At 49.7% G+C, this 18,341-nt stretch overlaps 1 protein-coding gene across 1 annotated transcript in view; it reads right to left on the bottom strand.

The window, feature by feature from the left end:
- Window positions 1–18,088, bottom strand: part of CARMIL3 (capping protein regulator and myosin 1 linker 3) — a 58,632-nt gene extending 40,544 nt beyond the window's left edge. The window contains exons 1-2 of the mRNA XM_054994609.1: window positions 18,034–18,088; window positions 6,484–6,578 (exon numbers count right to left, since the gene is read on the bottom strand). Of these exons, the coding sequence (XP_054850584.1) occupies window positions 6,484–6,578; window positions 18,034–18,073 (135 nt within the window). The 5' untranslated portion in view covers window positions 18,074–18,088. The remainder of the gene's footprint in view (window positions 1–6,483; window positions 6,579–18,033) is intronic.
- Window positions 18,089–18,341: the final 253 nt, after the last annotated feature.

The raw sequence follows: 18,341 nt of genomic DNA, 5'->3' as shown, positions 1-18,341 counted from the left end.
ATTTTTTTCTCCTTTCACCTCTTTTTTTATTTTGTAACATGCAACTTGAAGAAGAGTTCTGGAGAACTCAAAAGCTTGTACATTTTCACAGAAGAGATGGCATCTTTGGACCTCAAAGAACTCCGTTGTGATGCTCTCCCCTCTGGGTTAGTAGCACCCCTGGGTTTGGGGTCAGCCACTGCCCCTTTAACTGCAGTCCCTGCCTTCTCACGGTACTCCTGTCTCTTCCTCATCTCTCCACACTTCTCATCTGACTCCTTACTCTCCACCTCGCTTGTAGGGGGGACTCCCCTTTTATCCCTTCACCAATCCCAGCCTCCACCTCCTAGCCCCGACCCTAACAACCTAGCTGCTGCCTGGGCTGCCTTAGTTCAGACTCTGATTGATGCCAGTATTTATTGATTGGTTTTATGTGTTTTATCGTCATTTTAGGTGTATTATTTTAAACTCTGCATTCAAACATTGTTGTGAGCCGCCCTGAGTCTGTGAGCAGGGAGGGTGAAATATAAATGTAATAAACTAAATTAAACTAATAAAAGGTATTATATGGACTGTGGCTTGTTTATAGAATCTGATTTTGGACCAGCATGGCTGCAAACCACTTTTATCCTCTTCGGAGTCCCACCAGTCTCTCTTTTTAATTCCAGAAGAGTTTTGGCAGCAAAAGCAATCGAGTCTTGGGGCACCTACAAAACTTTTTATTCTACTATAAACTTGCCCAGACTAGAGTTTTGCTAGCTGCCACCATTCTTATCAGTAGCTCAGGCCTGCTGAGAGCTTGCATGGATGCTCAAATACCCCTGGGACCGCGTGAAGCCAAAAGCGCACTGCCTGCGCAAATGGGAGGGTGTGGGGGGGGGTGCTTTAAGGACTGCCCTCAAATGGCCACATACAAAGTATTGTCCTTTCAACGGCCAGTGAAATTGCTGGAACAAACTTCTCAATATCTTTCAGTCCAAAACATCAGGAGCTCCACTACGGGTGGAGGGTGATCCGTAAGAACCACTGCCGAAGCTGCCAGTCTGTGGCTTCTCACTTGTTCATTCATTTTTTTTCATGTACTTATGTTCCCACCCTCCCAGCACTACACTGTCAAGGTGCCTTCTACATCAAAGGAAAAACAGTCAAAACAATTAACACCATTCAGTTAGAAACTCATGCAAAGACTGTTGCATCTAGCGGTTAAAAGGTTTTAATTTTTCTTTCTTTAAAGCCTTATAAATCAGCAGAAAACAGAGCAACTCAAACTGTGACTCAGCAGGGACAGACAGCTTACATGAGCCCACGACGAGGGTGACATCAGAAGCCAAATAATGTTTTAAAATTAAACAGTTGAAAAGAGTAGGATCAATGACAAAGCTAGCAGGAAACGGAATCACGGCCCAAGGAAAAGCCTGTGAAAAGAGAAACATTTTCACCTGGGGCCTAAATCTCAAAAGGAAAACCAATGTAGCAATGGAAATCCACAGCTGAGGGGCCAAGGCAGGAAAGGCCCAGCTCAAGCAGCCCAGAGGCCCACCTATTCTAGCATTTTCCCCACAAGAAGCTATCAGATGATCCACAAAGCCTCCAGTCAAAAGCACAGAGACCAAACCACCTCCTGTCGCATATCAGCAATCAGATATACATGGAAGTTCAATTTAGTCATCACATTACATGAAGAAACTAGCAACAAAGCCCATTATGGGAAAAAATACAATGGGTTCTAGAAAGGGTAGGGCGGGCAGGCATGGCCGTCTTCCACACACCCCATCTGAGTGGGGGGAGGGAAGGGAACCTGGGCCAGGCATAGATCCCTCCCCTATGCCTCAATCTCGGTGGGGGGAGGGAAGAGGGCATGGGCCCTTCCCTTGTGTCCCATCTGAGAGGGGGAGTGCAGGGTGGCCAGTCTGGGCATGGGCCCCTCCCCTGCACCCCATCTGGGCAGGGGGAGTGCTGGGTGGGCATTGCCCCCTCTGTGGCTGCCAGGCCCTCTGGAGGGATGGGATGGCTCCCCTGGGCTTCCTGTGGTGGCTCTGCCCTCTGCAGGCCGTATTGGCTCCTGCACAGGTGCACCAGGATAAATGTGCGTCATCGCCAATACGGCTTCCCTTTTATGTAGAAAGATACTTCACCTGGTGTGTCCCGCATTACAGAAAGTGGGATTACGTGCAACAGATGGGCAGACAGCAGTGCCTCTGATACCCTGTTCCCAGGCTGCTTAAGGCTTTATCATAATAAAAGAATCTGTATGTCCATCCATCCATCTGTCCGTGTGCTGCCTGCCTGTAATAAGCATTTCCTCACTCTGGTGCGGAACCCATTTCATCCAGGCATTATACCCCACAGAGGTCCCACTGAACCCATCTCCACAGCATTATACCCCACCGAGGTCCCACTGAACCCATCTCCACAGCATTATACCCCACTGAGGTCCCACTGAACCCATCTCCACAGCATTATACCCCACTTAGGTCCCCAGCATTATACCCCACTTTCTCTCCTCAACATCCGCCCTCCCTAGGCTCCACCTCCGAAATCTCTAGGAATTTCCCAGCCTGGAGTTGGCAGCCCTAGCTGGGATAGTGAGAGTCCAGCCAGATCAAGGCTTAGTTCTGTAAGGAAAATCCAACAGCCTGAAGCTGGGACAGGGCTGCCAGCAGCCGGGTGATCTCCTGGAATTACAACTGATCTCCAGGTGACAGAGATCAATTCCCCTGGAGAAACTGCTGTTTTGCAAAGTGGACTCAGTGGCATTTTCTTTCCCCCAAACCTCACCTTCCGCAGGCTCTAACCCCCAAATATCCGGGAATTCCCCAACCAGGAGCTGGCAACCCTAAGCTGGGATGTAAAGGCCTGGGCAAGAGCCCATGCCCAAAGCTGGAGCCTGGGCTGGAGAACAGGTGGAGGAGAGAAGAGCAGAAATGGGCCTCCTGGCCCGAGCAGACCTGCTAATGGCACTGAGTTGGCCGTGATACAGCAGAGAGCACTTAAAGTGGCGTTACGGCAATTCCTAGTTGTTGGGATATTTGTCCTGGAGACATGGGGGATGGGATACCCTGATGAGGGAGTGGCCCTGTAAAGGGATGCCAACTGGCTTGGGAAATTCCTGAAGATTTGGGGAGGGTGGGGTTTTAGGGAGGGAAGGAACCTCAGCGGAGTATAATGCCATAGAGTCCACCCTCCAAAGCAGCCGTTTTCTCCAAGGGATAGCCAATCTCTGTAGTTTGGAGACCAGTTGTAATTTCAGAAGACCTCCAAGACCCATGTGGAGGTTGGCAATTCTAGTCATGTGTGTTTGTGGTGGTGTAATTATTGTGTTATTTGTTAGTTAATATTTGCAATTAAATTATTTGTTCATTGTTATGATCGCTCACCAGGCATACATAAAATGGTTGGATAATTGTTATATAAATTAATGCAAATTATTTGTTCATTGTTACGATTGCTTACCAGGCATACATAAAACGGTTGGATAATTGTTATATAAATTAATACAAATTGTTTGTTCATTATTATGACTGCTTACCACACAAACATAAAATGGTTGAATAATCGTTACATAAATTAATACACTATTAAACTGGTCGTGTTACATTTTATACCATTTGAATTAGGTGACATCCAAATAACGCAAGTTGGGCTGTTTCCAGATGGCTTACTTGCACCCGCAACGTCGCGCCACGTTGCGGGGAAAACGCAAAATATCGCGTTTTCTCGTGCGAGTTTTGCGCGATGTCGCGCAAAACTCACACAAGAAAACACGGTATTTTGCATTTTCCCCGCAACGTGGCGCGACGTTGCGGGTGCAGGTAAGCCATCTGGAAACTGCCTTGTTTTAACACCTGTTTGGTGTTTTAATACCTGAATTTATTGTTTTACCTGAATTTATTCAGGTATTCTAATTGATTTTCGGTATAAAATAGTTAATCCCAAAAGCAGCATTTGGGCATTTTTTCCTATAACAAGAATTTGCAATATCTCTTGTCAAAAATATATATTGATAAGCTTTATTCGAGGTACTGATCAGCACTTTGAACTGGACCCCGAAGCGCATTGGCAGAAATCTTGTGTGACTTGAAGCACACTTCCTGTAGTGCGCAGCAGTAAGCAATTTCGCTACAACATTTTGTGTGAGTTGAAGCTCTGAAACAGTCTTCAAGCCTAGCCCTTCATGGAACACGTTACAGTTGTCTAGCTTGGATGTGCTCAGAGTGTGCAAAATGGTGGCACTAGCCATGCTTCCTATGGAAGGAAATCTGATGGATTCCTCAGGCCACAATGGGCTGTTCTTTTTAGTCTGTCTCTGAATACCTCAAATTTGACCCTCACGTGTAAACTGGACCTCATTCTGTTTCCTTCTTCTGGGCTCCCCCCTCAAAGCCCCCAGGGTTTCCTCATCTATTCCACAAATCTTTTTGCTGTCCTGCCATTTCTAAGAAGGGATGGCCCATGGTCCACTGTTAAGAGCTCACAGGGTCGCCGGTTCAGTTCCCAGCATCTCCAGGTAAAAATTGTTGAGAAAGATGGCTTGGCTTGCTTGCTACTGGCAGAGTGAGTTAACTGTACTGGACCAAACAACTCAGTGGTCTGACTTGGTTTATGGCAGGTTCAGATGTTAAACATGCCCCTCCTCAGATTTATACAAACACACCTGCCTGCCTGCCTGCTTGCTTGCTTGCTCTCAAATTCTTGATCTGGCTGCACCCAGTTTCATTCCAGTCTGCCCACCTCAAATGGCCCAGTTTGGCTCCTTTTACACACCACCTCCCAAAAGGTTATTTTCCCATCCTTTCTCCCAGCTCTGTGGAAATCCACTAGCTCCGGTTGCTTGCCCTGACCCCTGTTCTCGCCCACCTCCCATTTCAGCCAATGCCTCCCTTCTCGGAATCACAGGCACACACAAGCCGCTTTTGTTTTAGCAGTGGCATGAACCCCTCTGTCACTCGAGCCCCCCACCCTCGCCTGTGACCCAAGATTTTGCTGCCAGTAGCAAATCTGCAAACTGTGACCTAATTTGAGAGAACAGAACCTGAAAGCTACAGAAAGGCAGAGAAAGAAGGGCGAGGAGGAGGAGAGCTGCCCCCCCCCCACCACCCGGGGCATCATGGCAGATGTATCATCTTTTTCCCCAGAAGCGCTGGTGTTCCACAAACACAACTGTTGCATTGGAGGGCTGGGGGGATGGAAGGCTTATGCAATTCCATGAATCGGTGGAGGGGAGTATCTATCTATCTATCTATCTATCTATCTATCTATCTATCTATCTATCTATCTATCTATCTATCTATCTATCTATCTATCTATCTATCTATCTATCTATCTATCTATCTATCTATCTATCTATCTATCTATCATGTCATTTATAGTCTGCCACAGTGTGAGATTAGCAGGAATGAGTCCAGTCTAGAGATGGGCACGAACCAAAATACGAACCAAATTTCGTCACAAACCGGGCGGTATGTGGTTCGTGAACTTTCATTTGGTTCGTTTTTCGGTTCCTCATTGCAGACAGCCTGGCATCAATCAATCAGTTTCCTAGGCAATGGGGGTGGGGGGGGATGGGCTTTCTGCAGATCTTCTACTGACCCGGAAGTGACATTTTCACGAACCACATGAACCGGTTCACGAACTGGGCAATTTCATGCCGGTTCACGGTTCATGGTTCATGAAATGTGACGAGCAACAAACTGCTATTTTCCTAGTTCATGCCAATCTTTAGTGCAGCCTGTGATACTCAATATATGGCACACAAGCATATATCCAATTAATTAATTAACTAATCACCTTTACGTTCTCTCAATTGGTTAATAATACTAAATATTTATACTGAGTTTTTACTAAATGTTCAAAGTGCATCAACGCTATCTGTATAACACAACTAGAAAAAAAATGGTATTTGAGGTAAGAGAGCCCAAAAATGAGGGTGGGGGTTATGATACGTTTTTGGACACAAAAACCTCAAGAGTCATGTGGGACGGTGGCTAGGTGTCTAATTAGAATTTGGGAGACTCAGGTTCGAATCCTCACTCTGCCATGGAAGCTCACTGGGTGACTTTGGGCCGGTCACATGATCTCAGCCTAACCTACCTCACAGGGTTGTTGTGAGGATACAATGGAGAAGAGGAAAATAATGTAAGCTGCTTTGAGTCCCCATGGGTGAGAAAGGCGGGAGGCATAAATGACATAAAATAAATAAGTTCCACTCAAATAAGGTGGAACTGAACTTGAGCAAAGCCCAAGTATTAACACGATGCATTAAAGCATGCAAAAATGATAGTAGGATCCTACTTAGAGCAACAGGCAGCCTGAGCTGTACAAAGTAGTACAGACGACAGTCCCTAAACCTTTACTTGCACAGCTTTCTAAACCATTCTGTACAGTAGAACCCATTAGGGTGAAGACTGTGATTTGTGGGGAGGTGTCAGCAGGTCCACCCACCATCCAGCCCCGTCATCGATCCCTCCCCTCCCCTCCCCTCCCAGGCCCCAAGATTGTTCTTACCAGCACCCGATCTTCAGTTTTCTTGGGCTTGGTTTCTAATTTCACCCTCACCAGGAGGTGGATGGGAGGCCGGTTCAGGGACTTCCGGATGCTGTCTGCAAAGAACAATGATGTGGTTAAAGCAGGAAGAAAGGATCTCTTCTTGTTGCTGCGAACATCCCACTTGTTAGCTTTCCAGAGAGAATCATAGGGCTGGAAGGGACCTCCAGGGTCATCTAGTCCAACCTCCTGCACCAGGGGTTATTTCGTAGAAAAAGAGCTGGAGGAACTTATTAGCATGACTCATTAGCATAACTTATTAGCATATGCCATGCCTCTTGCCATCGCTGGAAGTGTGTCATTAGTATAGCTGATTTGCATATGCCACACACCCCTGGCATCACCTATCCTGGCTGTTTTGGACCCAATCCTGGACATTCAGAGCTGAAATTGGGCCCAAAATGGCAAAGGGGGCTGAAAATGGCTGAAAAGGGGCCCAAAATGGTCAGGAATCAGATTTGGCTGCTGATGAGCAGGAGAATAATCCACCACCTATCAGAAGCCTGATCCGGGCCGTTTCGGCCCCAATCCAGGCTGAAATGGGCCCAAAATGGCTGAGTCTCAGGTGGGCGGGGCTACCTGACATGTGACCTCTTTGGGGAACTGCCGGAACTGTGTTTGTGTGCATTCCCCCTTGAAATGAGCCTTGTCCTGCACAATGTAGGAAATTTACAACTACCTCCCCCCACATATCCAATGACCGTTGCACCATGCCCAGAAGATGGCAAAATACAGTCAAGATCCCTAGCCGAACTGGGATTGTTTTAAAGGCTCTGTCCTGGAAATGGATTCCATATCAAGGCTTAAACTTGGAATATGAAAACAATAATAATGCGTTCTGAGCATATGCAAAGTGTCTTTCCGTAACCACTTAATTAATCATGATAGAACCTAAATGGAAAAGTTACAAGTATATTTTCTGGGCTTGGATTTGTTTCTTCTCTTAGCTTAGAGTTTTCAGTGTTCCTTTTTATAGGTTTTAAAGATTTTAGGGAAATTCTTTAGTAGTGTTCGAGAGGTAAAGTGAAGGCCCTCAAAGATTCGTTTCTAAAACAGAATATGGACATCATTCCAAAAATGCACTATCCGACATCAAATAATTTAGGCCAATTTCCAGCATGTGCAAAAAACAAAAACAATTTCAGCTCCAAATGGTAACAAGCCTCAATAGATCCAGGAGCAAGAGAGGATCAGCTGCCCAGTCAGAGAGACACAAGAAACCTGGTTTTAGAAACTAAACTTCGCTGAGAGGTCTTAAAGACTAGTAACATTTTATTCCAGCATCAGCGTTCACAGACTACATCCCGTTCTTCAAATGCAATGCGTGAATCTGTAGGATTTTTCATCTGACTACAGTTGTGACTAGAGGCAGGCATGAACTGAAATATGAACCAAAGTTTGTCACGAACTGGGACGGTTCGTGGTTCATGAACCTGCGGTTCATCAGAGCCCATTTCTGACGAATCACTACGAACTTTAGGCCAGTTCATTTGGTTCGTTTTTTGGTTCGTCCCTGCAGACAGCCTGGCACCAATCGATCAGTCTCCTAGGCAATGGGGGGAGGGGCTTTCTGCAGACTTTCTGCCACCTCGGAAGTGATGTTTTCACGAACCAAACAAACTGGTTCACAAACCAGGGCAAGTTCATGAACGTTCATGGTTCGTGGTTTGTGAAACGCGATGAACCATGAACCGCACAGTTCAGTATTTTCCCAGTTCGTGCCCACCTCTAGTTGTGATTGTCTTGACAAAACCTGGGGCTCCGAATTACTATCAGTATTAACTAGCTTTGCACAAATAGTGAACAGCCTCTGTATCTTTCCTGATTAGAGTTTAAAATTACACCACTACATTTCATCCAGTAATTTCTGTATTTCATAGCTCCTTGACTATGCTGTTTGTTTCTAACCTTTTCCATACAAAGACCATGTAGTAAGCATCCATCTATTGCATCCAAAGAAATGGACTGCAATCCACAAAATCTTCCGCTGGAATAAAATTCTGCTAATCTTTGGTGTTTGTTTTTTCTGCAATAGCATCACACAGGTATCCCCCTTCCCTGTGGATTAGAAATCCTGCCTCTGACCCCAGATTGCTAGCTATGGTTGGTAGACACTACATGGGCATAAACTGAGAAAATGGCGGTTCATTGCGGTTCATAGTTTGTCATGAACCACGAACCATGAACCAGCATGAAACTGCCCTGTTCAGGAACTGGTTCTTTTGGTTCATTAATACGTCACTTCCGGGGCAGCAGAAGGTCTGCAGAAAGCTCACTCCCCACCCCGCCCCACGTTGCCTAGGAAACTGATTGTTCAGGGCCAGGCTGTCTGCAGTGACAAACTGAAAAATGAACCAAATGAACTGGCCTAAAAATTGTTGCAGTTCATTAGACATGACCTCTGATGAAACACTGGTTTGCCAACCAAAAAACCGGCCCAGTTCATGATAAACTTTGGTTCATATTTTGGTTCGTGCCTATCTTTAGTAGACACTCTTCACCTGCTCAGAGCCGCTCTCATTTATCTGGACATCGTGCTTTCTGGGCTTCTGTCTTTGCAGTGAGAACAGATTTCAAAGTTGAACCCTTGATCAAAATTCAACCTGGCATTCCCTCCTGTTCGCCAAAGGCACTCTGCACATGTTCAGAAGTACTGTCATCATATTATTTCACAAAACTGTTGCAACTAGCCCTGGAAGTGAAATCAAATTTGGAGGCTCAGGCCTGACTCTGATGAATCTTCCCCATACAAACTCAAAAACACCCGCAAATCAATCAAGCTCTGGATCATTTGTATGCCTCCGCCAAGCAAAGAGTGTGTGGATGAAACAGTGCCCGGAATGTTTTGCTTCCATTTGCAACGCCTGCGGGGTAAACTGAGGCCACCGGTCTTCTCTGCCTTGTATGATCTGAGTGAGTCGGGGCGGGGGGGGGCATGTCCCCAGCTGGGCTTGCTGGGAACTGGGGTGAAGTATCAGAGGCGACAGGCCCAGCAGAGGTGATGGATCACTCCTGACAGTCAAGGCAGAGAAAACCCACTTTTGCAAGAGAAGGCAGCAGGGCTCCAACACAAACACACACACCGCTCTCTGCCCTCACAACGCTTGTCAAAACGGACTCAATGCTCCCCAAGAGATGCTCCCCCATTGGCTAGGAGTCCGCTTGCTATCCAAATGCTCCCACTCTACCCTAATTCAAACTTAATCATCCCAGACCACAGGGTGCCCCATACATAGAATCATAGAGTTGGAAGGAGCCATACAGACCATCTAGTCCAACCCCCCGCCCAGTGCAGGATGAGCCTAAAGCATCTCTGACAAATATTCATCCAGCCTCTTCTTGAAAACTGCCAGTGAAGGGGAGCTCACCACCTCCCTAGGCAGCTGATTCCACTTTTGAACTATTCTGACCGTGAAAAAGTTTTTCCTAATATCCAGCCGGTACCTTTCTGCATGTAATTTAAGCCCATTGCTTCGCGTCCTACCCTCTTCTGCCAACTGGAACAGCTCCTTGCCCTCCTCCAAATGACAGCCTTTCAAATATTTAAAGAGAGCAATCATCGTGCCTATCTCTAGTAGACACTCTTCACCTGCTCAGAGCCGCTCTCATTTATCTGGACATCGTGCTTTCTGGGCTTCTGTCTTTGCAGTGAGAACAGATTTCAAAGTTGAACCCTTGATCAAAATTCAACCTGGCATTCTCCCCTGTTCTCACATGAAGAGTGCTGCAGAAGAGTAGAAAACCTGTGCCAGCCATGCACTCTTCTCCCTCTCAACCAGGGCCGGATCAAGGGTTGCCGGCGCCCAGGGCAACCCTAGTCCGACCTGTGCGAGTGCTCCCGGCACAGCGTGATGACGTCATTCTGGTGATGTCATCACACAGGGTGGCGGAAGCAGCGTGCGGGGCTGGGAAGCCGCCTGCGCCTTTCGCCTGCCCCGCGGGACAGGGGGCGGCCGGCTTGCCACACACCCCCTGTCCTGCAGGGTAGGCAAAGGGCAGCGCGGGGGGCTGTGAGGCCGCCCGCACCATGCGCCTGCCCTGCAGGACAGGGCAGCCAGCTTCCCCCTCTCCTGCGGGCAGGCGAATGGTGTGGGTGGCCATGCTGCCCTTTGCCTGCCCTGCAGAACAGGGTGTGTGCGGCAAGCCAGCCGCGAAAGGCAGTACGTGGGGCTGTGAGGCTGCCCGTGCTGCTGCCCGCACGCTCTGGCAGCTGGCAGCTGCTCCCGGCGCCCCCTCCCTGGCGGCGCTGGGGGGGCAGACTACCCCCCCTGCCCCCCCTCGATCCGGCCCTGCTCTCAACAACCGATTAGAGACGGAGGGAAATCCCTTCCCAGCCCCAAATATGACGATAAAACCCATTTCTTCCGCTTATCAAGGCTTCCACATTTTGAAGCAAAGGCGCCCCAGACTTTTTGATGACGAGCTGAGAAACGAAACAACGCCTTCCCCGGAATGCTTCTCCAACTGAACAACGCAGGTCATGGTCTCCCAGGGAGGTACTGTTGCATTCTCACACCCAGGGCTACCGATAGGCACCTGGTTTAAAAAATGCCAGCCTATCGACTTGGAAATATAACCTTCTAAAATGTCTCTGAACAAATGAAGAGTGTTTCACACTCCCAAGGACCAACCGTGTTCTGCCACCTAGCACCTGAAGAGACGGATCAAGGCATCGAGACCTGGCGGCTAGCCTTAGGAAGTTGAAAGAAAAACGAACCACTGTATTGCCTCCGTCCCAACTTCATAGCTGCTGGGAAAAAATCCAGGCCATTGTGGTTAAAGTCATGTTATCAGAGACTACGTCTCGGGCCTCTGCGATTTAATGTCTTTTTTTCTCCTGGCCAATTTTCCCATTGTAGAGAGATTGACACACAGAGATAGAAACCAATATTGCCACAACTGCTGACATGAAAAAGATGGGAAATTGAATGGGGTTGAAGAACATTACGGGATGCTGGCGGAAGCCAAAGGGGACGAGAGCGAAATACTATTTACCAGCAAGAGAGGGTGCTGTGCCAGTCTCCTGCCCTCCTCTACACAACCAAGGTAAACAGAAAACAGAGTGGATTTCGAACTGGGTATCTGTCTTGGCTTCCATCAGTGGACCCTCGAAAATGTGTAGTATATTGAGGGCAGCACACGGTCTCTGTTAGACAGCATTTGTAGAACGACTGTTCCCAGAATTCCCTTGGAGGAAGCCATGACAGTTTTATAGCCTATGTCCATAGCATAGACACAGTCCTTGTACCCTAGAATTCCCTTTTCAACCCAACTCCTATTGCTGAAAAGTGAGTTATATTTATATCTTCGTTCAAAGGGACTAACATTCCAGGGCGAAATCTCGAGGAAAACCCAGGTTAGATTAAGCCCTGGCTCACCTATCATGACTGATGGAGCAGTTTATTAATTACTATTAACGTGTGTGTGTGTTACGTGCCGTCAAGTCGCCTCTGACCTATGGCGACCCTATGAATGAAAGACCCCCAAAATGTCCTATCGTTAACAAACTTGCTCAAATCCTGCAAACTGAACAGCGTGGCTTCTTTGACTGTGGGCCAAGCTACACATGACGAATGACACTTGAACGGCAAGTGTATTTCTCCCTGTTCACTTGCCCTCCACTCAATCCACTTGCCGTTCAAGTGTCATTCGTCATGTGTAGCTTGGCCCCGAGTCAAGCCATCTCGTTTTAGGTCTTCCTCTTTTCCTCCCGCCTTCCACTTTCCCCAGCATTATTGACTTTTCCAGACAGTCTTGTCTTCTTGTGAAGTGACCAAAGTACGATAGCTTTGGTTTTGTCATTTTAGCTTCTAGGAAGAATTCAGGCTTGATTTGATGTAGAACCCACTTGTTTGTCTTTTTGGCTGATACAGATAATTATTATACTTGTTTGTGCTAAGCATTAATAAACCTGGGATAGTGCCCTATCAATATCACATTCATTGGAATTAGACTCTCCTCCTTCCCCCAAATCCATCTAGACATTATCATGCAAACGGCAAGCAATTTTCTGTGCATGTGCAGGATCAATAGGGGGGGAAAGAGCGCCTCTGAGCATGTAGGCAAGCCCTTCCTTTGGTAGAAAGAGCGGCCATAACTAAGAGGCAGGATATAATGCTTCATGTGTAGATACAGTCCCTGGTGAAATCTTTAGCCTATCCAGTTAAAGAATTCCAGGTAGCAGGGATTTGTGTACTGCAAGGAATTACTTCATTAATGAACGAGTTGTTCAAACTATCCATTCAGGAAACTGCCTGGTGCACCCCTGTATGATTTAGCAATCTGGCCTTGAATCTTCCACTCTTCCTCCTCCAGGGCTTCTGCATTCTGCAAGATCTTTGCATTGTGCACACACGGATTTTTTGCTCCTGATGTAGAGCTGTAACAGAATTGTCTGCTATCTGAGGAGATTGTCCATTGCATCTCTGCATGAGTCCAGATGCATGCGGAATTAGGAACCAGGGCTTTCACAGAGAGGAAGCGCCAAGGCTCAGGCCCCTCTTACCTCATTGGTCTTATGATAAATTAAAGTCAAGAGGAAAGGAGAAGCAAAGTCCATTTTTAGGTCTGCGCATCGGCTTTTCCTGTGTGCTCTCCGCTGAGCTGGGCTCTTGGGCAAGAAAACCTCAAAACTGAGGAAGTTCGGCTGATTTTCTTCAGAGGCCTGAGGCAAGAGGCCACCTTTCCTCACCCTCTAAAGTCCCATCAGCTCCCTGCAGCCTCACCCTCCGGATAAAAACAAAACACTCCCAACCGTTTGGGTAGGGTCACCTTTTGCACATTCATTTTGAGCTGGATTAGGGGATTTAAACGGGTGGTTAAAGCTGGCTTCCTTTGGTTAAAAGCAGCATTAATATTGTGTGTGTGTGAGAGAGAGAGAAGAGAGAGACAGGGAGAAATATCCAGCTCTTCTCCTCAGTTTGCACATCTGCATTTTCCGAATACTCCTGTCTGGGTAGAGGACCCGTGCTTTGGATTAGTGATGGCATCGCTATAAATTATTCGTTCAGGTTGGCATGCTGAGAGGCGTGGGCGGAAGCCCTTAGATGCTGCAGATCTCTGTCTTTCGGATGCGAGCGTGGAAGAACACACTCGCTGCTTTATTAGGAGAGCTGACGGGTTCTCTTTTATTTACCAGGTTCCACGCGTATACCTTGCCTTGTCCTGCATTCAAGAATTCCTGGCTCTGGAGAGCAAGAACGTGAAGAGGATTTCCTCCCCCTCTCTTCTCTCCAAGGCTTCACAGCTGAAATGTTGCATCCTCATCGGGGCTAACTTGGGTTAGAGCAATCCAGGATTACATTGGGGAAAAAAATAGTTGGAAATGGGATTACCAGCTATGAGTTCAGGCAATGCTAGTCAGTTCTAAACCTAGTTATCATTAATCCGGATATAATGCTCACTTCAAGCTAGAGCAACCCACAGGAGAGAAGGGGGAACCTACATGGAAGGAAGAAGGCCACGGCACACGTGCCACCTCCAAGCCGTGGTACGGGGGCGATCAACCTGTTGAATCACTGTTGCTCAGGCCTGCTCTCAGTAGACTTAACGTAGCAATCCTATGAATGCTTACACAAGAGTAAGCTCCATGGGACATGCAGAGACTCACCCCAAGAGGTATACACGATGAATGAGTTTCAAAACCGTGGACTGAACAGCACCCAACAAGAAGACAACAGAGAGGTTATCTGTGTCTTCCACTCCCTCCCTTTGGCTTCCGCCAGGTCTTCTTCCTCTCCTTTTTCTCCCCCAGCAGTTCACAGGATGAAGATGGTTGTGCTGGCCCCAAGCTGACAGGCTTTTATCAAATCGAGAGAGAGACTGATGCAAGCTTTTGAGTAACACATGTTTAGAATTCTGTTGTAACTCTCTGAAACTTGCACATTCCTTCCACCAACTTAATCCAGTCCGGTTCAAGAGATCCTCTTGCCTGCTTCGTCACCCCTACATTTGTCCTCCTCTTTCCAAATACCCATCACTTCTCCTGGGTTTCCTCTGCTTGCACTATTGCCTGATCTCTCCCCTCCCCAACGCCGCATATCCTCTCTCTCCCCCCCCTTCCCTCTTCCCAATATTGTCTCTTTCATTGATGTGCTGTATGAGGAATACGTGTTTAAAGGAAGTAAACAAGAACTCAACTGGGAAGGCTCTCCGCCCTGCTGGACCATATTGAAGCATCCATTCATCTCCGCCCGTGCTGTGCCCCTACGACCTGACCCGCTCCCCACCTGGGACCTCCCAAGCACAGCAGGCTGGAATGAGCCCCTCCCCGGTGGCTGGCGATTTGCATGCCTCCCTCTTGGCTGCCCTGGGTAGCCCCCACAAGCTGGCGATTTGCATGCCTCCCTCTTGGCTGCCCTGGGTAGCCCCCACAAGCTGTCCCAAGCCACTGAGCTACCACCATACTGAGCCACTTCACTTTATAAGCTGGAAGGAAGCATTCTTTCACAAATGCTGCATGAAGGAATGCTTCCTTAGGGAGTCACACCATTCAGCCGCATGGGGTGTTTTCTCTGGCCTCTCACAGGCACACGCACAGCTCCTAATCTTCTAAACCTCACCCCCACTCCAGGCTCTAGTTTTTACTCACAGGAAAGGTGCTGTAACTACCTCAGTCATTTTAGGGCTGCACCTTCCACAACTCCCTTGAAGACTTGGGTCTATATGTGAGACAGACAGAAGTGGTAGAGTCCTTTAGCAATGGACGGATTGTACCACTTCATCCTGTGGGTGTGGAACTATGTTTTGTAATGCTCCCTCTGTTTTAAAAAACACACAAATAATCTCACCTCCCTGCAAGCAGAAAACTAGCACAATAAGGAATGGAACAGGGAAGAACGCCACCGGGGTAATCTCCCCCCCCCCACCGCCGAGGTTGCCTGTGTGGAGAAGGGCAAGAAACGGCATCTGTAGTTGTACAGTCCACACCATCAACTTATCTTATTTTTGAGAAGTGGAAATTTCCAGCCAGAGGCAGAATGAGTGGAGCTGTTCAAAAGCAGACAAATCTACATATCCCCGCTTGCGCCCACCTCTTTCAAGCTGAGTCGCCATCCTTTTTATTTACTATCTCGAGTGCGTATGCGTGAGAGCCCCCGGGAGGAAGTGTGACATTCAGCCGGCACATTCCGCACGAGTGCCAAAGGTGTCGGAGCTTGTAGGCTTCCTTCTTGTTTTATGAATGCACTAACCCTTGGCAGGAGAGAATTACTTTAGCATGCCCTGTTGGACTCCGTGTAGCACTACCAAGGTGGAAGATGCCTCTGAGCACGAACAGAGTACCTTTCCCACAGCACAAAGAAATCCTCACACCTCTTAACTTTAGGAAGCTTGGCCTTCAGGTAGGATTAAGCCTCAGCTTCTCTACATCCCCAAATTAGCTCCCAAGTAGCCTTTATTCACTAAAGAGATTGTGCCACCACCTGTAAGATGGAACAAAGTCCACAGCACTGAAGGTTGTGCAAGGTGGCTGTGGTATGCGCATCTTTGTGCAATCCTGGGTATGATAGAGAGGAGGTCTTCCATAAGAGAATGGCGTGCCCAAGTGGGCTCGCTGCTTTTCACCGTGTCACCTGGACAACTGAGAGGCTATTTCCCCCCCTATAAATGACTGTATAGCTGTTGTCAAAGATAATCTTTACTTGGTACACAATAAAGGAACAGGCCGAGTGGAGTGTGTGAGTGAGAAGAGGTTTGCGTTTTTTGCTAAAAATCTTGGTGGAGGGAGGGAGACAGGGAGAGAGAAAGTGGCCCGCTGGATCTGAAAAGAAATCAAAGGGAGGCATGGCTTTTGGGCTGCCACACAGGCCCAAGGTGGCTGGGGAGAGTGCTTGTCGAGGGCCCTGCCACGTGCATGGGGGGGGGGGGTTTGCTTTGAGCCCTTCCCATAGATGAAATAGGGACAGACGGGCAGACAGAGCTAGAGAGAAGATGCAGGCAAACCCGACTTAAACTTTGCATGCGCTTTTGCAGTGCGCCGAGGGCCAGGAGACATTCCTGAATACCATCTGCATGAACTCTGCCTGTCTGCGCATCTCCTTAGGAGATGCTTTACGGGTGTGTTTCTCCTCTGCACAAGGCTATCCCTTCCCCCCACGCACACACTCCCGATTGTGTCCATACCTCCTCTTCTTTCCCCTACAACCACTCCTTGCAGCCTATAGGAAAAGAAGCATCCAGGTAGCGAGGTGAAGAATGAGGACGGTGGGAAGTCATGGGGGGGGGAGCACACCGGCATCCAACGCTCTCACACACGCACACACACGCACACACACACCACCCCATCCACAGCCTCTGAAGACAACCCATTACCCAGCAAGCCGCCTTCAGCAATAATCCACCGGGCAGCACAAGGTGGAGTCCTGGCAGATAAACAGCCTTCCACAACCAGAGCCGCAGGCAGGAAACCCCCGCCATCCTGGTGCCCCGAGCCCCCTCTCCCAAGCACCAGGCCACCTTGGCCACCCCACACCCCGCACTCCAAACCCAGGAGCCCTGGCCTTTCCCCGGCTCAGGCACCTCCCTGCTCCACCTCCCCCTTCCCAAGTCTCCCTATCTTTTCTCAGGGGACCATTAGGAGATGAAGGGCAGAGGACAGAGAGGGGGGTGGGCGATGGAGGGGGGTTAAGGACCATGGACAGAGATGGAGGGAGCGGTCCAGGCCCATATTCCTGGGGTGGGAAGGGGGGAGAAAGGGGGGGTACAGAGAGTCCAACACTTGTAGCTGGGGTGGGGGGGTTGGAGGATGCACACAATTTCCCTGGGAGGGAGGGAGGGAGGGGTTGTGATGGGGGGTTGGAGGACATCCTTAGAGATCAGGCAAAAGGGAAAACCAGGAAGGTGCCCAGTTGCAGGTGGCGAAGACCAGCGTGTGGGGCAGAGGAGATACATCCCTGGAAGGGGGTGGGGGGTGGGTAGAAAGAACAAGGCACTGGCGTGCTGGGTTGGAGGGGCAAACATGACTCTGTCCCCTCATTTGGGGCTGGGGTGTTGGAGAGATGGGGGGAGGGGGCAGAGACCACCCCCTCGGAATGGCATTTTGAATGTGTGGATGCTCTCGGGAACGGGGTTCGGGCATTCCGCTATCCCGCTGGCATCTGGGAGGGAGGGGGGAGCCCAGCGCCTGGTCCTGGCTGGCCATGGCAGGCAGGGGCTGCTAGACCGGGGGCGAGAAAGTGGGGGGCATCCCTCCGGGGGGGGGGGGTCCAAGACGACGCCTCGCGCGGGCGGAGGAGCGCGACAGGGGGGGCTGGGGCAGAAGCCACCCCTTCTCTGGGAATTGGGGGGGTCCTTCTCGTAGGAGGGGCCCATTTGCCTGGAGGGGGGAGAGCAGGAAAGGGAGGCGGAAGGTGGGGGGAGAGGCGGGGTGCCGTGGGGGGTGAAGGGGGCTCCGGTCGGGGAGGGGCGCCCCAGGCCGTCCCCCGGCGAGGGCAGGAGGCTGGTCCGGGGCGAGGGCGGCGGCGGCTCCCCCCGGCGGCCTCCCTCCCCGCCCAGCCCAGCCCCGGCAGGTACCTTGCAGCTCCCGGGCGACCTCCCCTCCGGCTTGGGCCATGGCAGCTGCGGCAGGAGCCGGCACATGCCCGCCTGGGCGGCGGAGCCAGCGAGCGAGGGAGGCTGCGCAGCCTCGGCTCCCCCGCCCGCCCCCCGCCCCGCGCCGCTTCCTCCTCGCTCCCTCCCGCAGGCACCGGCTGCGCCGCGCTGGGCTGGGCCGGGCTGGGCCGGCCCGCCGCCTCCCGCCCTCCTCCCCGCCGGACGCCTGGGTCCCTCCCTCCGTCCCTCCCCTCTGGCAGCCGGCGCGGCGCCCCCAGGAAAGCCGGAGG

This window comes from Eublepharis macularius, chromosome 12 (genome assembly GCF_028583425.1).
Source record: "Eublepharis macularius isolate TG4126 chromosome 12, MPM_Emac_v1.0, whole genome shotgun sequence".
In the NCBI taxonomy this organism is placed as follows: Eukaryota; Metazoa; Chordata; class Lepidosauria; order Squamata; family Eublepharidae; genus Eublepharis; species Eublepharis macularius.
The sequence above is the reverse complement of the archived record's forward strand: the minus strand, read 5'-3'. Positions and strand labels throughout refer to the sequence as shown.